The 25,159-nt window shown below is 40.0% G+C and overlaps 1 protein-coding gene across 1 annotated transcript; it reads left to right on the top strand.

The window, feature by feature from the left end:
- Positions 1–3,055: 3,055 nt before the first annotated feature.
- On the top strand, positions 3,056–24,296 carry LOC102904435 (C-type lectin domain family 4 member A-like). The gene is made up of 6 exons (XM_076567950.1): positions 3,056–3,352; positions 4,849–4,965; positions 8,077–8,178; positions 20,721–20,866; positions 21,963–22,075; positions 23,758–24,296. Exons 1-6 carry the CDS (start codon positions 3,271–3,273, stop codon positions 23,897–23,899), a joined length of 702 nt encoding a protein of 233 aa, XP_076424065.1. The 5' UTR covers positions 3,056–3,270; the 3' UTR covers positions 23,900–24,296.
- The last annotated feature ends 863 nt before the right edge of the window (positions 24,297–25,159 follow it).

Raw genomic sequence — 25,159 nt, forward strand, 5'->3', positions numbered from 1 at the left:
TTGGGAAAGGTCAGTTTGGAAAAGTTTGGCAAGACAAATGGTGGGGAGAAATTGTTGTGAAGATTTTCTGTTCTAGGGAAGAATGTTCATGGTTCCGAGAGACAGATATTTATCAGACTATGATTGCTCCAAACCACAGAGGAGGCAAAAAAAAAAAAGTTTGCAGGAAATCATGACCATGCCTAACAGTGACTTTGAAATCTTCAAAAAGATGACAGGATCCTACAACGATGATTCCACATGGACTATGATAAAGCCATTAAGCCGATTAACACCATGGAAAAATCGACTTTGGACTACAAACTGATCAGAACAATTTCGAGAGGACTAGTTGAGATGATCCAGCCTGACAGACTACTCAAACAAGGACTTGAAACAAGCCCTGAACTTTCCTATTATGCAGAGACTGGACAAACGATATAGGACTTGACAATTAACCCAAAAATTTTCTTTTCAAGATTCCCTAAAGATATCTTCACCCCTAGAAAGCAAAAAGAAAAAGAGAATAAGATATGAGATAGATCATTGAATCTACTCTGAGAAAAAAGGTAAAGAAATAATAGGATAAATAGGTAGATCATTGAATCTACACTGAAGAAAAAGGGGAAGATATAAAAATGACAAAAGGTAGACTACTGAATGTATTATGAAAAGAAAAAAAGAGAATATGGATATGATAAGATAAAAAGGGAGATTATGGAATCTACTTTTAAAAAGGAACTACTTGTTTTAAATAAGATAAGTAATGAAAAATTTTTGGTCTGATTTTATCAGATGTTACTGGACTGGACATTGTTAATATATATAATGGAGTTTTTTGTCTGGATCTGTCAAATGTTAATGGGCTAGACATTGTTAATGTAATCTTGACTGTATATTGCATATACTTATTGAAGATAGTTTTTTTTGTATTAGTTATAAGCTTTTTTAATTTTAGACAAAAAGAGAGGAAATGTGGTGGTATTGTGTTCCCCAAAATATTGTGTACTCTAATAAATTTATCTGGGGTCAGAGAACAGACAGCCACTAGATACAAAGGCTAGAAAATGGTGGCACTCACACCTTTAATCCTAGCATTCCAGAGATAGAAATCCCTCTGGATCTCTGTGAGTTCAAGGCCACATTGGAAATAGCCAAGCATGGTGACACACGCCTTTAGTCCCAGAAAGCCAGCCTTTAATCCCAGGGAGTGGTGGTAGAAAGCAAAAAGATATATAAGGCGTGAGGACCAGAAACGAGAAGATTTTGGCTGGTTAAGCATTCAAGCTTTTGAGCAGTAATTCAGCTGAGACCCATTCTGGATGAGGACTCAGAGGCCTCCAGTCTGAGGAGACAAGACCAGCTGAGGATCCAGCGAGGTGAGATAGCTGTGGCTTGTTCTGTCTCTCTGATCTACCAGCATGGACCCCAATAACTCGCCTCAGGTTTGATTTTATTAATAAGAACTTTTAAGATTCCTGCTACAGAGCTTCCTTGCAGAGGGTATACCAGACATGGGTAAAGAGTGTCTCTATGGTAGATGTCATCATGGGACCTTAGTGTCTAGTAGGGTAAGGAGAGCATCTTTGCCTGGTTGTGGATGTCCTGGCATTGGCTGTAGTGGTCAAATAGGCCTAGGAGAGTATCTATGCAGAAGGCAGAGCTGGTATGGGATTAAGAGACTGGCAAGGTAAGGATGCTGTCTACCTGGTTGGATAGCTCTGTGTGGCCACTTGGTACCTTCCAGGAGATGAGGGCTTCTGCACATGGAGGTGACCTTGGTTTGCCAAGGCCCCTGGGGTAAGTGGAGACTTCTCAAGGATTAGCACCAGGAGTCATTGCACAAGCCTGGTGAAGAGGCTTCCTCCCTCATGATGTGAAAACTTCAGCAAGGTGTCTGGTATGAGAGGGAACATCCAGCTAAAGGGAGGAAGTTATCAGTTCTGGGGACACATGTTTGACCTGAGGGCTGGAGCCCATCCTGGAGAGACAGGCAGCTTAGTGGAGGACGAGGGAGGGTGATAGGCAGCATCAAGAGATTGTCACTTGAGAGCCTACAATAGAGATAATGAACATTGGGTTTTTTTTCCAGTCACAGATATAGGTTAGAAATGCTGAAATTTAGGAAATAAAAGGAAACCTGCTGCAACATTATACTAAAAAGGAGCTAATAGTGACCACCCATGGATTTTAATATGTTTGGGTACAAACTGGAGAGAAAACGAAAAGCACAAACTCTCTCTCTCTCTCTCTCTCTCTCTCTCTCTCTCTCTCTCTCTCTCTCTCTCTCTCTCTCTGTGTATGTGTGTTTGTGTGTGTTCATCCATGTGCTGTTTGTTTGTTATTTGTAGGTGCAAGAGAAGATTTCAAGAAGGGAAGTGTTTGGAAGAGCTGGAGTCTGAGCATGTGGCTATGAGCTGGAAGACGTCTGAGGAAGGAACTCAAATGATCCTATTTTTAATAACTAGCTTAAGTTCCCCTCTGGTATATTGTGATCCATTAATTGTCTCAACTGTTCCCAACAATACTGAATTCACAAGGCTGGTGCTGAGCAGTGCAGGGATCAAGGGAAGAAAGGCATGAGGAGAGAGACAGCCTCCTCCCACAGCTGCTAACCAGAGCTGTGTCAGGATGTGGCCAGTGGCCCAGTGAGTGGAGAATGCCCATGAGTGAGTTATGAAGACAGTGGGAAGCAGAGAGCTCAGAGGAGCAGCTTCAGAAGGACCAGGATGTGAGCTTTGCCTTCCCACCTGCTGGAGGCAGCTGAGTGGGAAGTGGGAGCCCACACAATGGTGAGGGGCCAATGGTCCTCTAGAATGTGGTGTCAGAACTTGTCTGTTCAGTCAAAATGGATGTTGTCATGTCTTAAGTGTTTGCTCACGTTGTAGGGTTCGTCTGAAACCACGTTTGTATACAGAAGCACATGAATTTGTTTGCTGCAGAGTGTCTTAGGACAGAGTTCTCCCACATCATGGTTCCTCTTCTCTCCTCCTTCCTAATTTTTTCCTTCCCCTTTTGAGTTCCCACTCTATAGTATTTGCATATCACGCTGAGTAGGTTCAGACACTACAATTCTTAATTTGGTGTTTGAAGATGTTGCATCTCTGTATGTGGCCTGAGTGATTCCGTGTTGTGGTTTCTCATTCTCATGTGGGATATCCCCTCTGGAAATCTGTCTTCTTCTATATAATTGTGTGATATGACAATTCATCGCTGTGTTTGGTTCTCAGATAACACGAGTTTTAGGGAGGAGACGGTGCGTTTTCTGAGTGAGGCAGGTCTCTTTTGGATATGGCTTCAGAAATCACCTACGCAGAAGTCAAGTTCAAGAATGAATCCAACTCCTCAGGCACCTACTCAGATTCTGCCACAGGTAAAAAATTCTGGACTTGATGTTGGGGAAGGATAAAGGAAGAGTCAATAATAAACTTTGGGTGAAATTGGTTACTAATCCTCTCAGCACTCAATCTCTGGGATTTTACTGGAGGCAGAGGGGACTGAATTGTTTGTAGTGTAGAGTTTTGTGGGAAAGAAAAGCTTGCTTGGCATGGTTTTTGCTCTTGCCATTTACAGAAACCAGAAACTGTACCTTGTATCTTGCATTCTTTCTTTCTTTCTTTCTTTCTTTCTTTCTTTCTTTCTTTCTTTCTTTTTTTTTTTTTTTGGAGGAAAAGGTTTATTCAGCCTTACACTTCCACAGCCTTGTTTATCACTGAAAGTAGTCAGGACAAGAACCCAAACAGGGCAGGAACCTGGAGGCAGGAACTGATGCAGACATCATGTGCTTACTGGCTTACTCAGCCTGATTTCTTTATTTTATTTTTTTTCCTTTTTTCTTGAGATATATATATATATATATATATATATATATATATATATATATATATATATATATCTTATAGATAGCATTTCCTGCAATATATAAATGAACATAAAATGAAATCATACTTTTCAGTATTGAGATTTTCCCCTCTATGTTTGACAGTATATTGTAACTGTATAAAAACTTTTTCTGTGTGGAGCTTTTATCTTGAAGGAACTTTTTCTTTTATACTATAACTCAAAGCAGAACCTCTCCCTCGGTAGGCAGTTGCTCTCCACTAATTTTACCATTGTCTAGCAAATGGTTTCTAGTCATGAGTCAGTGACTAGCAGATTGACCATATGCTAAAGAAGTGGAAAATGACTACAAATATTTAACTTTTATTGCATATTCATCTTTAATGTTCGGACAGTCTGGAAGGTATTAGAATATATAGTGCTGCAACCACAGTAAAGAACACCAAGAAAACATGGTGATGTGAAAATGTACCTACAAGACAGTGTAAAAGGAAAGTCACAGCAGATGGCAGTACTTATGCTATGTCCTCATGTGGGAAAACATACTATATGTACATCCTTTAAAATTTGCTGAAAGGACCAGTGGGTGGTGTAATTCCAGCACTCCAGAGGCAGAGGCCGGAGGATCATCGAGGATTTGAGGCCAGCTTGCTCTACATAATGAACTGCAGACCAGCCTGGTCTACATAGTGAGTCCCTAGCCCATTACACCTCCCACCACCAAAAAAAGAACTTCCTGAAAGGATATGATCAAAGTGTTTTTGAATATATATATATATATATATATATATATATATATATATGTTCAAATTATTTTTCAATTCTCAAAATATTAATACCAGTTATTTCAATACTGTGTGTACTTTTATGTATTTTGTAACGTTTTTACAATGGACATTATTTTTCCACAATTTTAAATGTTCACACTATTAGTAATTATGTGACATGGAAAAGAAGGGAGACAAGGGAGGAAAAGCAGAAACAAGGATGAATCTTATCACTCATGAGATGAATGTGCTCTCCTTCCAGCTCCCAAAGTGAAGCCCACCCCTCATCTAAGTAAGCCTGGCCGCCCCTCCCTGCTCTTCACATCACTGATGACACTTTTCCTGCTGTTGGCCATCGCATTCTTGGCTGCTTTTATCTGTACGTATCCCAGATGAATCAACAGGCAATGTGATGTCTGCCTCAGGTGAAGAGAGGTTCTGCTGTAGCACCGGGACTTAACAGAGTATGGGGAAGAAATGTTGATGGGGGAGAAATAATTCAAGGGGTTACATTGTGGCTTTTACTCTGTCTTTGGATTTAGCTATTGTCTTGGAAAAAATGGAATCCATCTCATTAGTAAAACTGGAGTGCATTTATGAGCATATGTGGGTTTGTGGATGAACTCTGTGGAGTGTTGTTTTTGTTAGACTGGGAGGTCAAATCTGTTTTCTCATCAGCATTTAGAAGTTGAGCTGTATGTGTATACAAGCTGTGTGTGTATAGGGCTCCCTCATCTTGGGATGAGCTTGTGGACAAGAAGGACTTAGGAAGAAATTATCCAAGAAGTGTTCTTCAGCTGATTCCTAATTGCTGTGTCCTGCCCAGGATTATGTGAAATCTAGAAGCTAACTGAGCAAATCAGTGGATTTCTGCTCATCAAAGTTTCGAAAATTTCTGAAAAATTTAAAATGCATGCAAACTAATGTATTTAGGGTGTTTTACTCATTCATTAGAATCAAGTAGTCGTCATTTACTGTATGTCTTACAGTGTGTCAGGCAGAGTCCAGGAATAACATGGACTCTGTTCTCCAGAAACTTAGAGGAAAGTCAACAAATCAGTGCCAGCTAGGTTCAGTGGCTACTCAGGATGTTGAGACAGGAAGACAGCAAGTGTGGAGCTAGCCTGGACTATGTAAAAATCTGTGTCTAAAAAAATGAAGAAAAAATGGACTAGTGTCTCCAACATTGTCCAAGAAGTCTTGTGTGACACAGATTTCCTAAAAGAGACTATGTTTAGAACTGTGTGTACCAAGAATGTCACAGAGGTGAGAGACAAAAGCGTTAATGACTGAAGTATACAGTTCTCTAGGTGAAGAAGAAATGACATTTCCCTAGGTAGACATAGCAGCATGCAGAGCATGTGTTGTGCCCCATTACGAAAAACTCAGTTTTTTCTTCTAAATATTGTTTTTTTAAACAAGTATGGTTTTCTGCTTAATAAATCAGCGTAAACTTAATGAGGTAAGACAATGATTTATTTATCTTGTGCTTCTGTGGTTTGTCAGTATAGGCTGATCTTCACTGAGTGGCTCCTCTGGTCCTAGCTGAACTTAGACGTGTGTATGTGGTCAGTTACCAGTCCATGCACCTCAGCTTCCAAGAGGAGGAAGCCAGCTAGGATGACTAACAGTATGACCCACCTTTATATGATTCCTTAGGATGTCCTGGCTTGTTTACATAGCAGCTTGCAGATTTCCAAGATTGAGGGTGACCATGAGCCCCGTCTCTCAAAATATTTAACACAAGGGCTGGAGAGATGGCTCAGAGGTTAAGAGCACAGAATGCTCTTCCAAAGGTCCTGAGTTCAATTCCCAGAAACCATATGGTGGCTCACAATCATCTGCAATGAGATCTGGTGCCCTCTTCTGGCCTGCAGGCATACATGCAGCCAGAACACTATGTATAATAAATATATAAATCTTTTAAACAATTTAACTTAATAATAGATCAGAATTGATTTTGCACATTCTCTTAGCCAAAGGAATCTGGGAGGCAGCTCACACAGAAGACTTCACTGTTTTTCTTTTCTCTTTCTTTCTTCCTTTCTTTTTATTTTATTTATTTATTTTTTTTGGTAACCAAGGAAATTTCAAAATCACATTGAAACAGTGTGTGGATACTGAAGTTAAATGTTGTTGTCTTTTTTTGCAAGGCATCACAGCCATGGAGAACCATTGCAACATTTCAAATAGAGAATTGGTGTAACTGAACTTAGGTTATAGACAGTGCTTTTGTAGGATTCTGAAAACAGAGTCATTAGGACAAAGAGAGAAATGAGAAGGTCTATTTCTAACCTGATAATGAGATAAGCATCTGAAGAACATGAGACATGGTGACTTTCAGTGGTAAAGAGCACAACACCAAGGAAGTAGATACTGATGAATATGGAGATCCAGGGAATAAGGGGTCCAAAAAGTACAGTGTGACTTTAATATTCTGAAGATGTAACTCAGCAACCATGAAGTTATTCAAAGAGGCAGAAAATCTTGGATAAGTTATAGGTTTAAGTTGGTAGGTGTTGATTTCAGTTTTGGGCATACTGAGTCCAATCTAATATGTTTGTGTTTAGTGAGCACAAAATCCCGCACATACAGGCAGCAGGCAAGACCATAGCAATACATGGCATCACTTGGGAAGATTTTGCATGAGGAGAAAGAATGAAGCAAACACTGCAGGAAGTGTTACATTTCAAAGGGTGGATGGAGGGAGAAGATATTATATAAAACAACAAGAAGTGATGGCAAAAAACGGTGATGCAAATGCAGGACAGAGCAATGTGTTAAGAGCTGGGGAGGAGGAGAAATGGTTTGAGTCCAATAGCAAGATGGCTAACTAATAATCCTGGGGAATTATTGATGATCCATTTCAAACCTGGTGTGAGTGAAATGGAGGAAGCCAAAGTGGTGGGGCAAGGAGGACAAGACTCTGGGAGGTAGGTAAAGAAATTCAGTCGTAGCGAGAAGCCACTCAGCTATAAAGCAAGAGAGAGTGAGCATGTGTGTGGAGGAGTAAGCTGGTCGAAATGAGGAGAGTTTAAAGAAGAAAACAGTGTTCTATAGATACATGTTGAGTTCGTTTCTATTTCACATTCTAAAATAACCTAGAGCTACTCAAAATTAACTAACCCCCTTTCCTCCCAAAGACAAGGCAGTTTACATTCTTGAATACAAATATCTCTGTCTGCTTCATCTCCCCCAGGAGTCAGGGTTTTCATCTCATGTTAACATGGAAGGGTATGGCTCACTCCCTTTAGAGTCATGGCAGTGGGTCTGCCTGCCTTTCAAATCACTGGTCTTTCTGGAGTCCTGGAAGTACCTGTGGTTTCAAATAGGAGGCTAAGGACTGCATTGGCTGTGGGGTAATGGGAATCTTAGGCTCTGTCTACTTATGTAAGTGGGACTTGGTAGATCTTTGTACCAGTAAGTAGAAAGTAGAAAGCCATAATGTTTTCATGAAAATGAGTGGCTTTGTGTCTGGTTTTTTTTACAGTTTATTTTCAAAAATACTCTCAACTTCTTGAAGAAAAAAAAGCTATAGGAGATCTAACTCACAAAGAATTGAATTGCACAAAAGACAATCCACCAATGGATGGTAAGAATTAAAGCATGTTTAATTTTGTTTGCTTCCTCTAGAGTGTAATGGTCTCACATAAATCTTTCTTTACTTCCTTCCTACATTCATCCCTTCCTTCATTCCTTCCGTCCTTCCTTTCTTTGTTCCTTCCATTTATACTTATTGTTCTCTCATACACTGCATCCCAGCCACAGTTTCCTCTCCCTCCACTCCTCCCAGTTCTCTTCCCCATCTCCTCTCTCCCCTAGATCCACTTCTCTGTTTCCCTTCATAAGAGAGCAGGTCTCCAAAGGGATGTCAACCAAACACAGCACAGAAATATATAACAAGACTAGGCACACGCCCTCATATCAAGGCTGACCAAGGCAACCCAGTGGGAGGAACACATCCCAAGAACAGGTAAGAGTCAGAGACACCCCCACTCCCACTCTTAGGATCCCACAAGAATACCAAGCTAACAATCATAACATATATGCAGCCTGGTGTCCTCGACCCCTTTGGCTCCTAAAATCCTTTCCCCTCTTCTGCAGGGTTGCCCAAGCTCTGTCTAATGTTTGGTTGTGGGTCTCTGCATTTGCTCCCATCAGTTGCTGGATGAAGCCTCTCTGATGACAAATAGGGTAGCCACCAGTCTATGAGTATAGTGGAATGTTGTTAGAAATCAGTTCATTGACTTCTGTTTGTATGTTTTGTTTTTATGTTTATCTCTGCTCTAGGTCTCTGAGCCATTACATTTCAGACTCCTGGCCATCCAGGCAGGGTCCAGCATGGGCTACCTCTTGTGGCTTGGGCCTCAAGTTGGACCAGTCATGGTTGGATACTCCCACAAGTTCTGTGCCACCTCTACCCCAGCACATCTTGCAGGCAGAATAAAGCACAGGTTGAAGGTTTTGTAGCTGGGTTGGAATCTCAGTCCCACCACTAAAAGCCTTGCCTGGTTACAGGAGATGGCCAGTTCAGGCTCCATATCACCCATTACTAGGAGTCTTTGAATGGGTTAACCTTAGGATGTGTGATGTATGCTTTAGTAGTGTTTCCTTTACAAACTTGGGTGCCTTTGAATTTGGAGCATAGATGTTAAGAATTGAAATGTCATCTTGGTGGCTTTTCCCTTTGACGAGTACGAAGTGCCCCTCCCAGTCTCTTTTGACTAATTTTGGTTTGAAGTCTATTTTGTTAGACATTAGAATGCTTACTCCAGGCTGTTCCTTAGGTTCATTTGCTTGGGATATCTTTTTCCAACCCTTTATTCTAAGGTAATGTTTATCTTTGATATTGAGGAGTATTTTTTGTATGCAGCAGAAGGATGGATCCTAGTTTTGCTTCCATTCTCTTCGTCTGTGTGTTTTTTCTAAGGAAATAGAGTCTATTGATATTGAAAGATATCAATGACCAATGATTGTTAATTCCTGTTATTTTGCTGTTGTTGTTGTTATTGGTTGTGGTGTGTGTTTGTGTGTGTGCTTCCCTTCTCTTGGTTTTGCTGGAGTGGGATTATTTATTTCCTGTGTTTTCATAGGCATTGTTAACATCCTTAGGTTGGAGTTTTCTTTCTAGTACCTTCTGTAGGGCTGGAGTTGTGGATAGATATTATATGAACTTGAATTTATCATGAAATATTATATCTTCATCTATGTTGATTGAAAGTTTTGCTATTGTAGTAAGGGTTGGCATCTATGGTCTCTTACAGTCTGCAGTGCATCTGTCCATGTCCTTCTGTCATTTTTAGTATCCACTGAGAAGTCAGGTGTAATTCTAATAGGTATGCCTTTATATGTTACTTGGTCTTTTCCCCTTGTAGTCTTTAATAATTTTTATTTGTTCTATATGCTTAGTGTTTTCATTATTATGTGGTGAGGGGACTTTTTTCTGGTTCAATTTATTTGGTGTTCTGTATGCTTCTTGTTCCTTTATAGGCATCTCCTTCTTTAGATTAGGAAAATTTTCTTGGATGATTTTCTTGAAAGTATTTTCTGGCCTTTGAGCTGAGATTCTTCTCCTTGCTATATTCCCATTATATTTAGGTTTGATCTCTTTATAGAGTCCAAGATTTCCTAGCTGTTTTGTGTCAGAAATTTTTTAGATTTAATGTTTTTTGGCTGAAGTATCTATTTTTTCTGTCGTATCTTGAATGTCTGAGATCCTACCTCCCTCTCTTGTATTCTCTTGGTTGCATCTGTAGTTCCCGTTCACTTACCTAGATTTTCCATTTCCAGAATTCCTTCATCTTGTTTTTTCTTCATTGATTCTATTTCCATTTTCAGGTCTTGATCAGTTTTTATTTATTTCCTTCAACTCTTTGTTTTTTCTTGGCTTTCTTTATGGGATTTATTCATTTTCTCCAATTTTTTTTTGTGTTTTCCTTGATTTCTTTAAGGAGTTCATTCATTTTTACTTTTTAAGGACCTCTATCATCTGTATAAAGTTGGTTCTAAGGTCTTTTTCTTGTACTTTGGCTGTGTTGGGATATGCGGGGCTTGCTGTCGTAGGACAGCTGGGCTCTGGTGGTGACATATCACCATGGCTGTTGTTGATTGCATTCTTCCTCTAGCCCAGGCATTTGGGTTTGGGGTGATTTCAGGTCTATGTGTCAAGTTTATCTTTGGTGGGTGTTTTATTTCTTGGTTTCTCTTTCCTTTTTGGTCTTTTCTTCTGTGTGGCCTATGGTTGAACAGAGGTTCTTCTCCCCAGCTGAGGACTGGACTTCTGGCAGCTGGCCTGGCCTCTTGTTGAGCATGGCCTCTCCATCTGAATTGGGGATTGGAACATTGTGATTAGGGGAGGGGCGATTGGGGGTAGTGTCTGGGGTGAACTATGAGAGTGGAGAAAGTTCTGGGTCAGGAAGTCTATCTGGAGTTCTGGTGGCCTAGTGGTCTCTGGTCCAGCAGTTGAGGCTGCTTCAATTTGCCTACTGGTTCTCCTGGCTGCTGTGGCTTGCACTTGAGTAGGGGATGTCTGCCTGAGTTATGTGATATTTCTAATAGATTCCCAGGTGGCACATACTGAGATGTGGAGTCCACATGTGCATCTAGATCAGACCAGAAAGTCTAATATGTATGCCTCCATTCGTCTACACGAGTCTTGTTTGTGAAAAGAGTTCTATTGTATTAAATTTTTTAGCTTCTGCTTCTTCCTGAACCATCGCTGCACACTTGCTGTTTTTTAACTCAGCGCGCGCGCACACACACACACACACACACACACACACACACACACACACACACGGGCTGTAGAGATGGCTCAGAGGTTAAGAGCACTGGTTGCTCTTTCAGAGATCTTGAGTTCAATTCCCAGAAACCACATGGTAGTTCACAACCACCTGTAATGAAATGTGGTGCCGTCTTCTGGCATGCAGGGATACATGGAGGCATAACACTGTATACATAATAAATAAAGAAATCTTTAAAATATATGTATATATCTGCATATATATGCACATATAATTTGAATAAAATGATGAAGCACTGTGTCATGAATACAAATTATTTCAAGTATTAATAGACTCCTTGAGAACATTTTTAAATTATAGACAATTTCATGTGATATAAAGATATCATTCTAACCTCACATATTCATACACTGTCCCCTATATGAACATCTTTATAAGCTAATGTGGTTGCTACAACCAGCGAGTGAATACTGATGTCATCACTGACTGAAGTTCACGATTACTAGGCTCTCATCTGGGATGGCAACACTTTTAGCTCTCACATCTCTTCAGTTTTCTCTTGGTTGGGATGAGTTTCAGAAGATTCTTGTTTTAAATGATCTGAATATTAGTTCTGAGGATGACTGATCTGATATATTACAGGATATTCCTATATTAAAATTTGAGTAATTATTTTTGGAGAGGAATTGACAGGTGTGAAATGCTAGTTTAATTATATAGTACACAGGGTCTAAACTATACCAATAATTACAGACTGTTATTGCTTGATGATCCACTTAAGGAAGGGTATTTAAAAGTGTACCTCTTTTCATCATCTGAATCTCTGATTTCTTTTTTTAAAAATTGTTCTTCTTTAATACAATACATCTCATCTGCAGCCTCCTGTCTTTCCTCTTCTCCCCGCCACCGCTACCTCCCCTATCCCCTAGATCCACTGTCCCTCCATTTCCCTTCTGAAAAGAGCGGCCCTCCTCTGCTCATGGGACCTTTTTCCTCTTACTGGGTTGCCTTGACCAACCTCGATATGAGGGATTACGCCTAGTCTGACTGCATCTTGCTATGCTGTGTTCTGGCTGATAAAAGTCTACTCTTTTAAGACTAACTACTTGGTACTGGATAACCAATTAGGAGACTCATCCCTGGAGATTAATTCTCCCTCTCTCAGCAGGTATTAATTGCCCATAGCTCTCTCTCTCTCTCTCTCTCTCTCTCTCTCTCTCTCTCTATATATATATATATATATATATATATATATATATATATATATATATATATAATTTTACAATACCATTCAGTTCTACATATCAGTCATGGGTTCCCCTATTCTCCCCCTCCCACCCCCTCCCCTTAACCCCAGCCTACCCTCCATTCCCACCTCCTCCAGGACAAGTCCTCCCTCGAGGACTGCGATCAACCTGGTAGACTCAGTCCAGGGAGGTCCAGTCCATTCCTCCCATACTGAGCCAAGTGTCCCTGCATAAGCTCCAGGTTTCAAACAGCCAACTCATGCAATGAGCACAGGACTTGGTCCCACTGCCTAGTTGCTTCCCAAACTGATCAAGCCAATCAACTGTCTCACCTATTCAGAGGGCTTGATCCAGCTGGGGGCCCCTCAGCCTTTGGTTCATAGTTCATGTGTTTCCGTTCATTTGGCTATATTTTTTCAATAATTGAGTAAAACTGAAATTTATTATAAGCCACAGTTGTCCTAGGGACCTCCATGCTGTATATATAGCCTCTATGGTTCTATGGGTTGTGGTCTGATTGTTCTTTATTTTATATCTAGAATCCACCTATGAGTGAGTACATACCATAACTGTCTTTCTGGGTTTGGGTTACCTCACTCAGGATGATTTTTTCTAGTTCCATACATTTGCCTGCAAATTTCATGCTTTCATTGTTTTTCTCTGCTGAGTAGTACTCCATTGTGTATATGTACCACATTTTTTCATCCATTCTTCCATTGATGGGCATCTAGGTTGTTTCCAGGTTCTGGCTATTACAAATAGTGCTGCTATGAACATAGCTGAGTATGTATCATTATGGTATGAATCAGCATTCTTTGGGTATATGCCCAAGAGTGGGATGGCTGAGTCTTGAGGTAGTTCGATTCCTAATTTTCTGAGAAACCGCCATACTGATTTCCACAGTGGTTGTACAAGTTTACATTCCCACCAACAGTGGAGGAGTGTTCCCTTTGCTCCACATCCTCTCCAACATTGGTTGTCATTGGTGTTTTTGATCGTAGCCATTCTAACAGGTGTAAGGTGGTATCTCAGAGTCGTTTTGATTTGCATTTCTCTGATGATTAAGGATGTTGAGCATTTCTTTAAATGTCTTTCAGCCATTTGTAGTTCTTGTTTTGTGAATTCTCTGTTTAGCTCTTTAGCCCATTTTTTAATTGGACTGTTCAGTGCTTTGATGTCTAGTTTCTTGAGTTCTTTATATATTGTGGAGATCAATCCTCTGTCAGATGTGGGGTTGGTGAAGATCTCTTCCCAATCTGTTGGCTGTCTTTTTGTCTTATTGACTGTGTCTTTTGCCCTGCAAAAGCTTCTCAGTTTTGAGAGGTCCCATTTATTAATTGTTGTGCTCAGGGTCTGTGCTGTTGGTGTTTTATTTAGGAAATGGTCTCCAGTGCCAATGCGTTCAAGAGTGCTTCCTATTTTCTTTTCTATTAAGTTTAGTGTAACTGGATTTACGTTTAGGTCTTTGATCCACTTGGACTTCAGTATTGTGCATGGTGACAGATATGGATCTATTTGTAACCTTTTACATATTGACATCCAGTTATGCCAGCACCATTTGTTGAAGATACTTTCTTTGTTCCATTGTATAATTTTGGCTCCTTTGTCAAAAACCAGGTGTTCATATGTGCATGGATTAATGTCAGGGTCTTCAATTCGATTCCATTGGTCCGTATGTCGGTTTTTATACAAGTACCAAGCTGTTTTTATTACTATAGCTCTATAGTAGAGTTTGAGGTCAGGGATGGTGATGCCTCCAAGAGTTGCTTTATTGTATAGGATTCTTTTAGCTATCCTGGGTCTTTTGTTTTTCCATATGAAGTTGAGTATTTTTTTTTTCCAAGTCTGTGAAGAATTGTGTTGTGATTTGATGGGGATTGCATTGAATCTGTAGATTGCTTTTGGTAAGATTACCATTTTTACTATGTTAATCCTACCTATCCATGAGCATGAGAGATCCTTCCATTTTCTGATATCTTCTTCAATTTCTTTCTTTAGAGATTTAAAGTTCTTATCAAAAAGGTCCTTCACTTGTTTAGTTAGTGTTATCCCAAGGTATTTTATAATATTTGTGGCTATTGTAAAGGGTGATGGTTCTCTGACTTCTTTCTCAGCCCTTTTATCATTTGTGTATAGGAGGGCTACTGATTTTTTTGAATTTATCTTGTATCCTGCTACTTTACTGAAGGAGTTTATCAGCTGTAGGAGTTCCATGGTAGAGTTTTTGGGGTCACTTATGTATACTATCATATCATCTGCAAATAGTGAAAGTTTGACTTCTTCCTTGCCAATTTATATCCCTTTGATCTCCTTTTGTTGTCTTATTGCTCTAGCTAGAACTTCTAGTACTATATTGAATAAATATGGGGAGAGTGGACAGCCTTGTCTTGTTCCTGAATTTAGTGGTATGGCTTTGACTTTCTCTCCATTTAATTTGATGTTTGCTGTTGGCTTGCTATAAATTGCTTTTATTATGTTTAGAAATGTTCCTTGTATTCCTGATCTTTCTAGGACCTTTATCATGAAGGGGTGTTGGATTTTGTCCAAGGCTTTTTCAGCATCTAAGGAGATGATCATGTGGTTTTTTTCTTTCAGTTTGTTTATATGGTGTATTACATTGACTGATTTCCGTATGTTGAACCATCCTTGCATCCCTGGGATGAATCCTACTTGGTCGTGATGGATGATTGTTTTGATGTATTCTTGGATTCGGTTTGCCAATATTTTGTTGAGTATTTTTGCATCAATGTTCATGAGGGAGATTGGTCTGTAGTTCTCTTTCTTTGTTGCATCTTTGTGTGGTTTGGGTATCAGGGTAATTGTAGCCTCATAAAAAGAATTTGGTAGTGTTCCTTCTGTTTCTATTGTGTGGAACAATTTGAAGAGTATTGGTATTAGTTCTTCTTTGAAAGTCTGGTAGAATTCTGCACTGAAACCATCTGGTCCGGGGCTTTTTTTGGTTGGGAGACTTTTGATGACTGTTTCTATTTCTTTAGGGGTTATTGGTCTACTTAAATGGTTTATCTGGTCTTGATTTAATTTTGGTATGTGGTATTTATCCAGAAAATTGTCCATTTCTTCCTGGTTTTCCATTTTTGTGGAGTACAGGTTTTTGAAGTATGATCTGATGATTCTCTGGATTTCCTCATTGTCTGTTGTTATGTCTCCCTTTTCATTTCTGATTTTGTGAATTTGGGTGCTCTCTCTTTGCCTTTTAGTTAATTTGGCTAGGGGTTTGTCTATCTTGTTGATTTTTTCAAAGAACCAACTCTTTGTTTCATTGATTTTTTTATTGTTCTCTTGTTTTCTATTTCTTTGATTTCAGCCCTCAATTTGATTATTTCCTGGCGTCTATTTCTCCTGGGTGAGTTTGTTTCTTTTTGTTCTAGAGCTTTCAGTTGTGCTGTTAATTCATTGGTATGGGATTGCTCCATCTTCTTTATGTGAGCATTTAGAGCTATGAATTTTCCTCTTAGCACTGCTTTCATAGTGTCCCATAAGTTTGGGTATGTTGTACTTTCATTTTCATTGAATTCTAGGAATTCTTTAATTTCTTTCTTTATTTCTTCCTTGACCCATTGATGTTTCAGGTGGGCATTATTCAGTTTCCATGAGTTTGTGGGTTTTCTATAATTTTTGTTGTTGTTGAGGTCTAACTTTAAGGCATGGTGGTCTGATAAGATACAGGAGGTTATTCCAATTTTTTTTGTATCTGTTGAGATTTGTTTTGTGTCCAAGCATGTGGTCAATTTTTGAGAAGGTTCCATGGGGTGCTGAGAAGAAGGCATATTCTTTTGTGTTAGGATGGAATATTCTGTAGATATCTATTAGGTCCATTTGAGTCATAACATCTGTTAGGTCCTTTATTTCTTTGTTAAGTTTCAGTCTGGTAGATCTATCTTTTGGTGAGAGTGGTGTGTTAAAATCTCCCACTACTAATGTGTGGGGTTTGATGTGTGTTTTAAACTTTAGTAGTGTTTCTTTTATGAATGTAGGTGCTTTTGTATTTGGAGCATAAATGTTTAGAATCGAGACTTCATCTTGGTGGATTTTTCCCGTGATAAATATGTAATGTCCATCCTGGTCTCTTTTGATTGATTTTAGTTTGAAGTCTATTTTATTAGATATTAGGATAGCTACACCAGCTTGTTTCTTAGGTCCATTTGCTTGGAAAGCCTTTTCCAAGCCCTTTACTCTGAGGTAGTGTCTGTCTTTGGAGTTAAGGTGTGTTTCTTGTATGCGGCAGATGGATGGGTTCTGTTTTCTTATCCATTCTATTAGCCTGTGTGTTTTTATAGGTGAGTTGAGACCATTGATATTGATGGATATTAATGACCAGTGATTGTTAATTCCTGTTATTTTTTGTGGTTGTGTTGTGTTGTCCTTCTGTGGTGTATGTTGGTGGGGGATTATCTATTGCTTGATTTTTCATGGATGTGTTTAGCTTCTTTGGGTTGAATTTTCCCTTCTAGTGCTTTCTGTAGGGCTGGGTTTGTGGACAGGTATTGATTAAATCTGGTTTTATCCTGGAATATTTTGTTTACTCCGCCTATGGTGATTGACAGTTTTGCTGGGTATAATAGTCTGGGTTGGCATCTGTGGTCTCTTAGTGTCTGCATGAGGTTTGTCCATGATCTTCTAGCTTTCATAGTCTCTATCGAGTAGTCTGGTGTTATTCTGATGGGTTTGCCTTTATATGTTGCTTGGTCTTTTTCCTTTGTGGCTCTTAATATTTTTTCTTTGTTCTGTGTGTTTAGTGTTTTGATTATTATGTGGCGAGGGGACTTTTTTTTTGGATCCAGCCTATTTGGTGTTCTGTAAGCTTCTTGTATCTTCATAGGTATTTCTTTCTTTAGGTTAGGAAAGTTTTCTTCTATGATTTTGTTGAATATGTTTTCTGTGCCTTTGAGTTGGTATTCTTCTCCTTCTTCTATCCCTATTATTCTTAGGTTTGGTCTTTTCATGGTATCCCAAATTTCCTGGACGTTTTGTGTTACGACTTTTTTGTCTTTAGTGTCTTCTTTGACTGACGAATCTATTTTCTCTATCGTGTCTTCAGTGTCAGAGATTCTCTGTTCCATCTCTTGCAATCGGTTGGTTATGCTTGTTTCTGTAGTTCCTGTTCGTTTAGTCAGGATTTCTATTTCCAGCATTCCCTCAGCATGTGTTTTCTTTATTGTCTCAACTTCATTTTTCAGATCTTGGAATGTTTCTTTCATCTGTTTAATTGCTTTTTCTTGGCTTGATTTGATTTCTTCCCATTTTTTGTTCGTTTTTTCTTCCATTTCTTTAAGGGAGTTTTTTATTTCCTCTTTAATGGAGTTTTTCATTTCCTCTTTAAGGGAAGTTTTTATTTCCTCTTTGAGGGAGTTTTTCATTTCCTCTTTAAGGAAAGTTTTTATTTCCTCTTTAAGGTAGTTTTTCATTTCCTCTTTAAGGAAAGTTTTTATTTCCTCTTTGAGGGAATGTTTTATTTCTTCTTTAAGGGCCTCTATCATCTTCTTAAAGTCATTTTTAGGGTTGATTTCTTCTGTTTCTTCTGTCATGGTATGTTTAGGTCTTGCAGGTGTAGAATCGCTATATTCTGATGTTGCCATATAGGTCTTTATGTTGTTGCCTGTATTTTTGCACTGGCGTCTACTCATCTCTTCCTCTGTACGGTGCAGGTGGTGTCTGTGTCTGAGAGTGCCTCTTTTGTTCTAATTTTTAGTCTTGGTTTAGTAGGGGTTCTTGGTTAAATTGGTGCTATTGGGGTATTTCTTCAGGGGCAGCTGATTTCAGTTGGTGAATTATATACTTATGATCCTGGTGATCTGGTTTGGTGGCTGGGTAGCGCCTTCTTCTGTGTTCCCAGGTCACGTTTTGTTCATTTGTCAACTCCTCAGCTGATCTTGTTTCTTCAGACTTCAAACTGTAGGCTTCTGAATCCTCTCCCAGATGGGTTTCAGCTGAGCAGGGTAGTCTCACCAACACCTCCAAGTTGTTGGGTTTTACAGGATCAGCAGCTGGGCCCTGGGTTGTCTTCAGACGGAGTGTTCAGATTCGTTCTGGTTCCGACCCACAGAGATAGCTTCTTCCCCAGGTGTTGGGGTTAGGGGCGTCCCTGTTCCAAGCTGTGTCTGCTTGTCTCCATCCCTGGGCCTGTCTACCTCTGCGGTCTGCTGCCGGGCCTGTATGTCCCTGTCAGCTGCCGCTGGGTCTGTCTGCCTCTGTGGGTAGTCACCAGGCCTGTATGTCTCTGCTGGCTGCCGCTGGGCCTGTATGTCCCTGTCAGCTGCCGCTGGGTCTGTCTGCCTCTGCGGGCAGTCACCAGGCCTGTATGTCTCTGCTGGCTGCCGCTGGGCCTGTATGTCCCTGTTGGCAGCTGTTGCCGTGTCCGTCTGCCTCTGCGGGCTGCCTCTGTGGGCCTACCTGAGTCTGCTTATCTCCGCTGCCATGACCGTCTACCTCTGTGGGACACCGCTGGGACCGTCTACCTCCGCGGGCCGCCGCCACAGGCCTACCTGTGTCTGCTTGTCTCCACCGCTGGGCCTGTCTACCTCTGCTGGCCGCCGCTGGACCTGTATGTGTCTGCCGGCTGCCGCCGGGCCTGAATGTCCCTGTCAGCCGCTGCCACCGGGCCTGTCTCCCTCCGCGGGCCGCCCTGCGTCTTCTTGTCTCCGCTGCCGCTGGGCCCGTCTACCGCCCATAGCTCTTAGAACAATAAAAATAGGCCATGAATTTGAGAGAGAGGAGGGAACGTGGCAGGGATTGGAGGGAAAATGATATAATTAAATTTTAATTAAATGTAAAACATTGATTTTTTAAAAAATCCATTTTACACATTGTAATTTTGAAGGGATGTTGCTACATGTAACCCACAATATGGTGGAATATTGGGTTAGGTTTCTCAAGAGACAGAATAATGTATCTGTCTATATCTATCCAAGTTCTTCATAATGGTGCAAAATATTTTTTTGTCATCTGAGACTTGTTTACATTTACCACTAAAAATGTAATTTCTTAGTTCTTCACTGAACACTGCATGCTCTGGCTGTTCATTCTATCCCCTTCTGTTCTGTGATTGTTTTCTCATCTCTGACATTCTTTGTATCCGTACAAGCACAGAGGGATATACATGAGTGTTTGAATTTAACTCTGTGTATCTGCCACAATATGCTTCTCAATTCTTTGCTTTATTTTTCACATATTTTATACCTCTTTTTATTTGGCATAGATAGTTAAGGATCATGAAGGAAGACTGTATTTGTTTGTTTATTCCTGTTTTGTCTCTGTTATTCAATTCAATTTCTATGATTTTTGTTTCTCCTGATTTCTCTGTCACTCCATTGTACTGCATTTGAAAAAGACTGTTCTATCAATTTTTTCAATTATGAAATGGAAAAACACATTATTACAGAAAGAAAGAGTTATACTTGCAACACATTTCATCCTTTGACCCAGCTTTTATTCTCTAAAAATTTCCCTGGGACACAATTAACTAGTATAGACAAAGTTGGTCTGTTGCTATTATTCTTAATAGGGGTGTAAAGAAAAGCAACACCCTAAGTAACTGGCAAAAAATGGATCTGTTAAAATATATCCATATATGAGTATAATAAAACACAATGCCATGATTAAAATGATGTTTTCAAAAATAAAAAAGTTGTATTTACACATACTGGGTTTTTATATTTTTTTACTTTCTTAAGGCATTCTATTTTACATTTATTTCTAGAATATTTGTAATATTTTTGTGAAGTATTTTTATCATCATTAACTTAAAAATTGTCAGAATTTTGCTACCATGATTACTGATATGTATTATTTAAATACTACATATAAAACTATGAAATTTTCTGGCTCTTGGTATAATGAGTTATACCAAGAACTAAACTTTTATTTAGAGACACAGTTTGGCATTATGTCCTCAGGGTCTGGGTGTCCATGGCACTCTGTTCCTGACAACACCACAGTAGGACATAGGGGTCCTGATGTTAGTGTAGATAGAGGTAGTCTTGAGTGCTTGGCATCTGAATTGGGAGGTGTTCCCTGCTGGATCTGTAGATTTGGGGAGTCCCAGATTCCATGTGGTCTCCACATCAAGCAGCTTTTAAAATGGCTTCATCTTGCACTTACATTTCCTTTCTCGTCCAAACACAAAGTCTGGAGCTGTTGCCCAAAGGATTGGAAGCCATTTAGTTCCCACTGCTACTACATTTCCACTGATGCGGCATCTGGGAGAGAGAGTGAGGAGAAGTGCTCCAGAATGGGCGCTCATCTGATGGTGATCCACAGCCAGGAAGAGCAGGTGCATCCTGGGAGAGAGTGGGGCCTGGGCCTGGCCTGTTGTCAACCTCTTTTTTCTAAGAGGGAGTTTTGTTGACATGGGTGTTGCTGATGTGGCAGAAGGCTTTCCATCAGGAAGCTGGAAAGGTTGCTTCAGCCTTGGCATTCTACACCTTGCCCCTGCTTCAGTGAAGCTGAACAACCCACGAGGAACCATGGCAACAGAAATGCAATGCCTGAGGGTGGAGGGAAGGATGAAATGTTTCTGCTTGAAAGAGCAGTTTGTGATTTCAGCACTCTAATGCTTCCTGTAGTACCCACTGCCTAACAGAGGAGGGCGCAGAGCTGACTGGGGAAAGGAGATCAAATCAGGAGAGTCACAGCCAATGATCAGAAATGAAATATCCGAGATCAACCTGGTAGACTCAGTCCAGACAGGTCCAGGTTGATCTCAGTCCTCAGGGGAGGCTTTGCCCTGGAGGAGTTGGGAATAGGGGGTGGGCTGGGGGGGGGGAGAACAAGAGAATCCGTGGCTGATGTGTAAAACTGAATTGTATTGTAAAATAAAATAAAAATAAGTAAATAAAAAATTAAAAAAATGAAATATCCGAGGTTATGAATGGAGAATGCTAAATTCTCTCATGCTCAACTTTCAAGAATGGTGTTGGGGAAGAAAAGAGGGGAGTGAGTCTGAGATGAGAATTCATTATGATCATGGACAGAGATTGTTTCCAGTGTCATGGAAATCAGGCCTCTGAGTGGTGACTTTGTGCCCTGGTCAGCCAGAGAAGATGGCACTCCTGGGGGTGGGGGTGGCTCTTCTATTCCTTGATCCTTTCTTTGTCTTCTCATCTCTGTGTGACCAGAAATAAGTCAGTCAAAATATCACAGTGTTCCTCTAAAATGTAAATTAATGTGTATTAATCTATAACTTCAGAAATATTTAAAGGCCTAGAGAGATGAATAGGATTTGATTATTACATATTTGCATATGTGCATCATATTGGACCTATAATTTTGTATAGTTAAATTAATTTTTAAAAGATCTAATAAAAATTCTATACCAGAAAAAGAAACACTCCACCCAGGCTGAATGCTGTATCTCTCTTTCCTCTTAGGATTTCATCACCAAGACCCTGGATCCTAAAGCTGCTTATTTTATTGGGCTTTCAGATGCAGGTCACCGACAGTGGCGCTGGGTTGATCAGACACCATACAATGAAAGTGCCACGTGAGTCCAGAGTTGCCTAGAGGAGTCCTGGGTCCTGTAGCATGAGAAGACTTTAGGGTGTTCCAGCTGTTGATTATCAAACTAAAACAGCTCACTCCTGGTGAGAGTGCTGTAGGTGGAGTTACTTTATCTCCATTTCCTCAAAAGGAGTTCTGTGAGACACATGTCACGTATACTCCATGATAGATGAGGAAACTGAGTTTGAAGAGTGTAGCATGATAAGTACCCAGGGCACCCAACCAAGGTGCTACACCATGGTGGGTTTTATTATGCTTTCAGTCTCTCCCTATATTAAACAATAGGATTTAATTTATTTTTATTAGTGTATATATCTATGTCTCTCTGTGTGTCGTGAGTATTTGGGTGCCCATGGAGCCCGTAAGTGGGTGTTGGATTCTCTGCAGCTAAGGTCACAGTTGGTATGACTGTGCCAATATGGGTGCTGTTAACAGAGATGTCATGTGTTCTGGAAAAGCAGTGAGCACTCTTATGTCTGAGCCATCTGTCCAGATTTCATTTATATCTATAATAAAAATTAATGTCAAGATCATAACTGATTATTTCCCTTAAATCAAAAGCCCTCAATCTCATATTTTTATGTGTTGTATTTATGTAATTATTTAAAAACTCTAATACCTTAGTATGCTCCCATATTCTATCCTGATTTCTGTTGTGAGAAATAGGTAGTAATGTTATTCTCATTCTTAGTTTTCAGAGAAGAAAAGTAGGAATCCTGGGTAGTAAATTACTTGTCCTAGATGACAGAAATACATAGATTATCTAACTATTTTAAGTATTTCTCCAGTCTCTAAAATAAGACTACTGTAAAATGAAAAAAAATTATTACAGCATGATAATGAGAGACCTGTAGCAGGAATCTTAAAAGTTCTTATTAATAAAATCAAACCTGAGGCGAGTTATTGGGGTCCATGCTGGTAGATCAGAGAGACAGAACAAGCCAGAGCTATCTCACCTCGCCGGATCCTCAGCTGGTCTTGTCTCTTCAGACTGGAGGCCTCTGAGTCCTCATCCGGAATGGGTCTCAGCTGAAATACTGCTCAAAAGCCTGAATGCTTAACCAGCCAAAATCTTCTAGTTTCTGGTCCTCACGCCTTATATATCTTTCTGCTTTCTACCACCACTCCCTGGGATTAAAGGCTGGCCTTCTGGGATTAAAGGCGTGAGTCACCATACTTGGCTATTTCCAATGTGGCCTTGAACTCACAGAGATCCAGAGGGATTTCTATCTCTGGAATGCTAGGATTAAAGGTGTGAGTGCCACCATTTTCTAGCCTTTGTATTTAGTGGCTGTCTGTTCTCTGACCCCAGATAAATTTATTAGAGTACACAATATTTTGGGGAACACAATACCACCACAGAGACCTTTTCAACTTATAAATAAGCACATGGAATGACAATTCCCAGGTACCAAGACGTAGGGATGAAGTAGCCCCTGGGATATGTTCTGGGAGAACAGTTGAGTAACAAGCTAAGAGAATATTGAGTGAGGTGGCCCTGTTTCCAGGGACATGTCAGACATGGGTGGTGGAGAACGGTTGATTTGTACACACCTGAATCTGCTTTCCGCAAATTCCCACCGCATCCTGAGGCTTGTTTACTCTTGTTTTCTCTTTCCCAGCATCACTGTGGGAAACACCCTGATGCTCTGTCCTCCCTTCCAGGTTCTGGCACCCACGTGAGCCCAACAATAACGACGAACAATGTGTTGTAGTAAGTCATCCATATTCTAGTTGGGGCTGGAATGACATCCGTTGCAGTGATGAACAGAAGTCAGTTTGTCAGATGAAGAGAATATACTTATGAATCAATCATTCTTCATGGACATGGATTGCATTTTTATCAACCATTACATGGACACTTGGAAAGATCTTCTTGTAGAAGAGATGTCCATATAAATTTAGGTAGGCAGCCAAAAGTTTTACATATGATAATACTGGTTCACATATATACTTATGCTTATTTATTCATCCTTTACTCTATATATAATGAGAATTTCCCATATGCCAGGGACTCTACAGGATCCCTTTGTGTTTATGTAGAAGCACTCCAGCTTCTCTGTCCATCTTAGATTCCTACAGTCTTATTTGATTATAGAATTGTATGGTGTCGTCCCTCTAACCATCTGTCTCTCTCTTTGTTCCTCTGTCTTTGGGTTTATTGATGTATATTTGACAAATAAATCATGTATATTTACATTACACTGTCTTGACCTGATATGGAAATGTATTATGTAATGGCTACCACAATTAAGTAACAACACCCTCTATTACCTAACACAGTTGTCTGTTTTGTGTGTGTGGTGTTAGACCATTTAGATCTTCTTAAGCAAATTCAGACACACAGGGTGACATTGTTACCCATAGTCACTTTGATCTTCAGTGCTTACTCATATTTTCTCTAGCAGTTTTTGCCCTTCCATCAGCATTTTCTCGTGTACCCCAATACCTGCACTACCAGGACCCATTCAGGATCTTGGTCCCCGTGGCTAGTGTGTCAGGTGCTGTGGGTGCCGTGAGGCTGATGTGGGCCTCTAATGGTGGCTGATCCTGGGCTGGGTGACCTTCCTAAGAGCAAGTCTAAGAAGATGATAGCCAACCTTCTACTGGCACCACCTGTTGTTCTTGGTGTCCCACCCTGTGCCTGCCGCATTAGGGACTGCCTCTGCCCTATGGATGACATTGAGGAGAGCCACATGTACCACGGAGCCTGCTGCTGCTTAACACTTTGGAAGCCTTTTCAACTTCTTATCATGAATATTTTGAAACAAAAGTTGACTGGCTGGTATCATCAATACTCATAGAATTGCCATTTATAGTAATAATTGTTGACATTTTGATAATTTTATATATATATATATATTTGTGCATGTATATATGCACAAGTTATTTGATAGGGCACTTGATAGCTAGTTTGATACATAACACTTCAGTCACTATTTCAATATATATCAACTGAAATTGTCATTGTGCAAAAAACAATACCACTATCACTCTTAAAAAATTTAACAACTCTGTTCTCAGATGATGTGTGATCTTGCCTGTATTTCCTCAGCCATCCTCAAAA

This window comes from Peromyscus maniculatus, chromosome 3 (genome assembly GCF_049852395.1).
Source record: "Peromyscus maniculatus bairdii isolate BWxNUB_F1_BW_parent chromosome 3, HU_Pman_BW_mat_3.1, whole genome shotgun sequence".
Lineage (NCBI taxonomy): Eukaryota > Metazoa > Chordata > Mammalia > Rodentia > Cricetidae > Peromyscus > Peromyscus maniculatus.

Bases quoted from the DNA above. Each gene is read 5' to 3' on its own strand.
- LOC102904435 (XM_076567950.1), top strand. From the start codon at position 3,271: ATGGCTTCAGAAATCACCTACGCAGAAGTCAAGTTCAAGAATGAATCC. The intron at 20,867-21,962 runs GTGCATCCTGGG...CTTTCCTCTTAG, and splicing joins TCCACAGCCAGGAAGAGCAG to GATTTCATCACCAAGACCCT. The intron at 22,076-23,757 runs GTGAGTCCAGAG...CCTCCCTTCCAG, and splicing joins CCATACAATGAAAGTGCCAC to GTTCTGGCACCCACGTGAGC.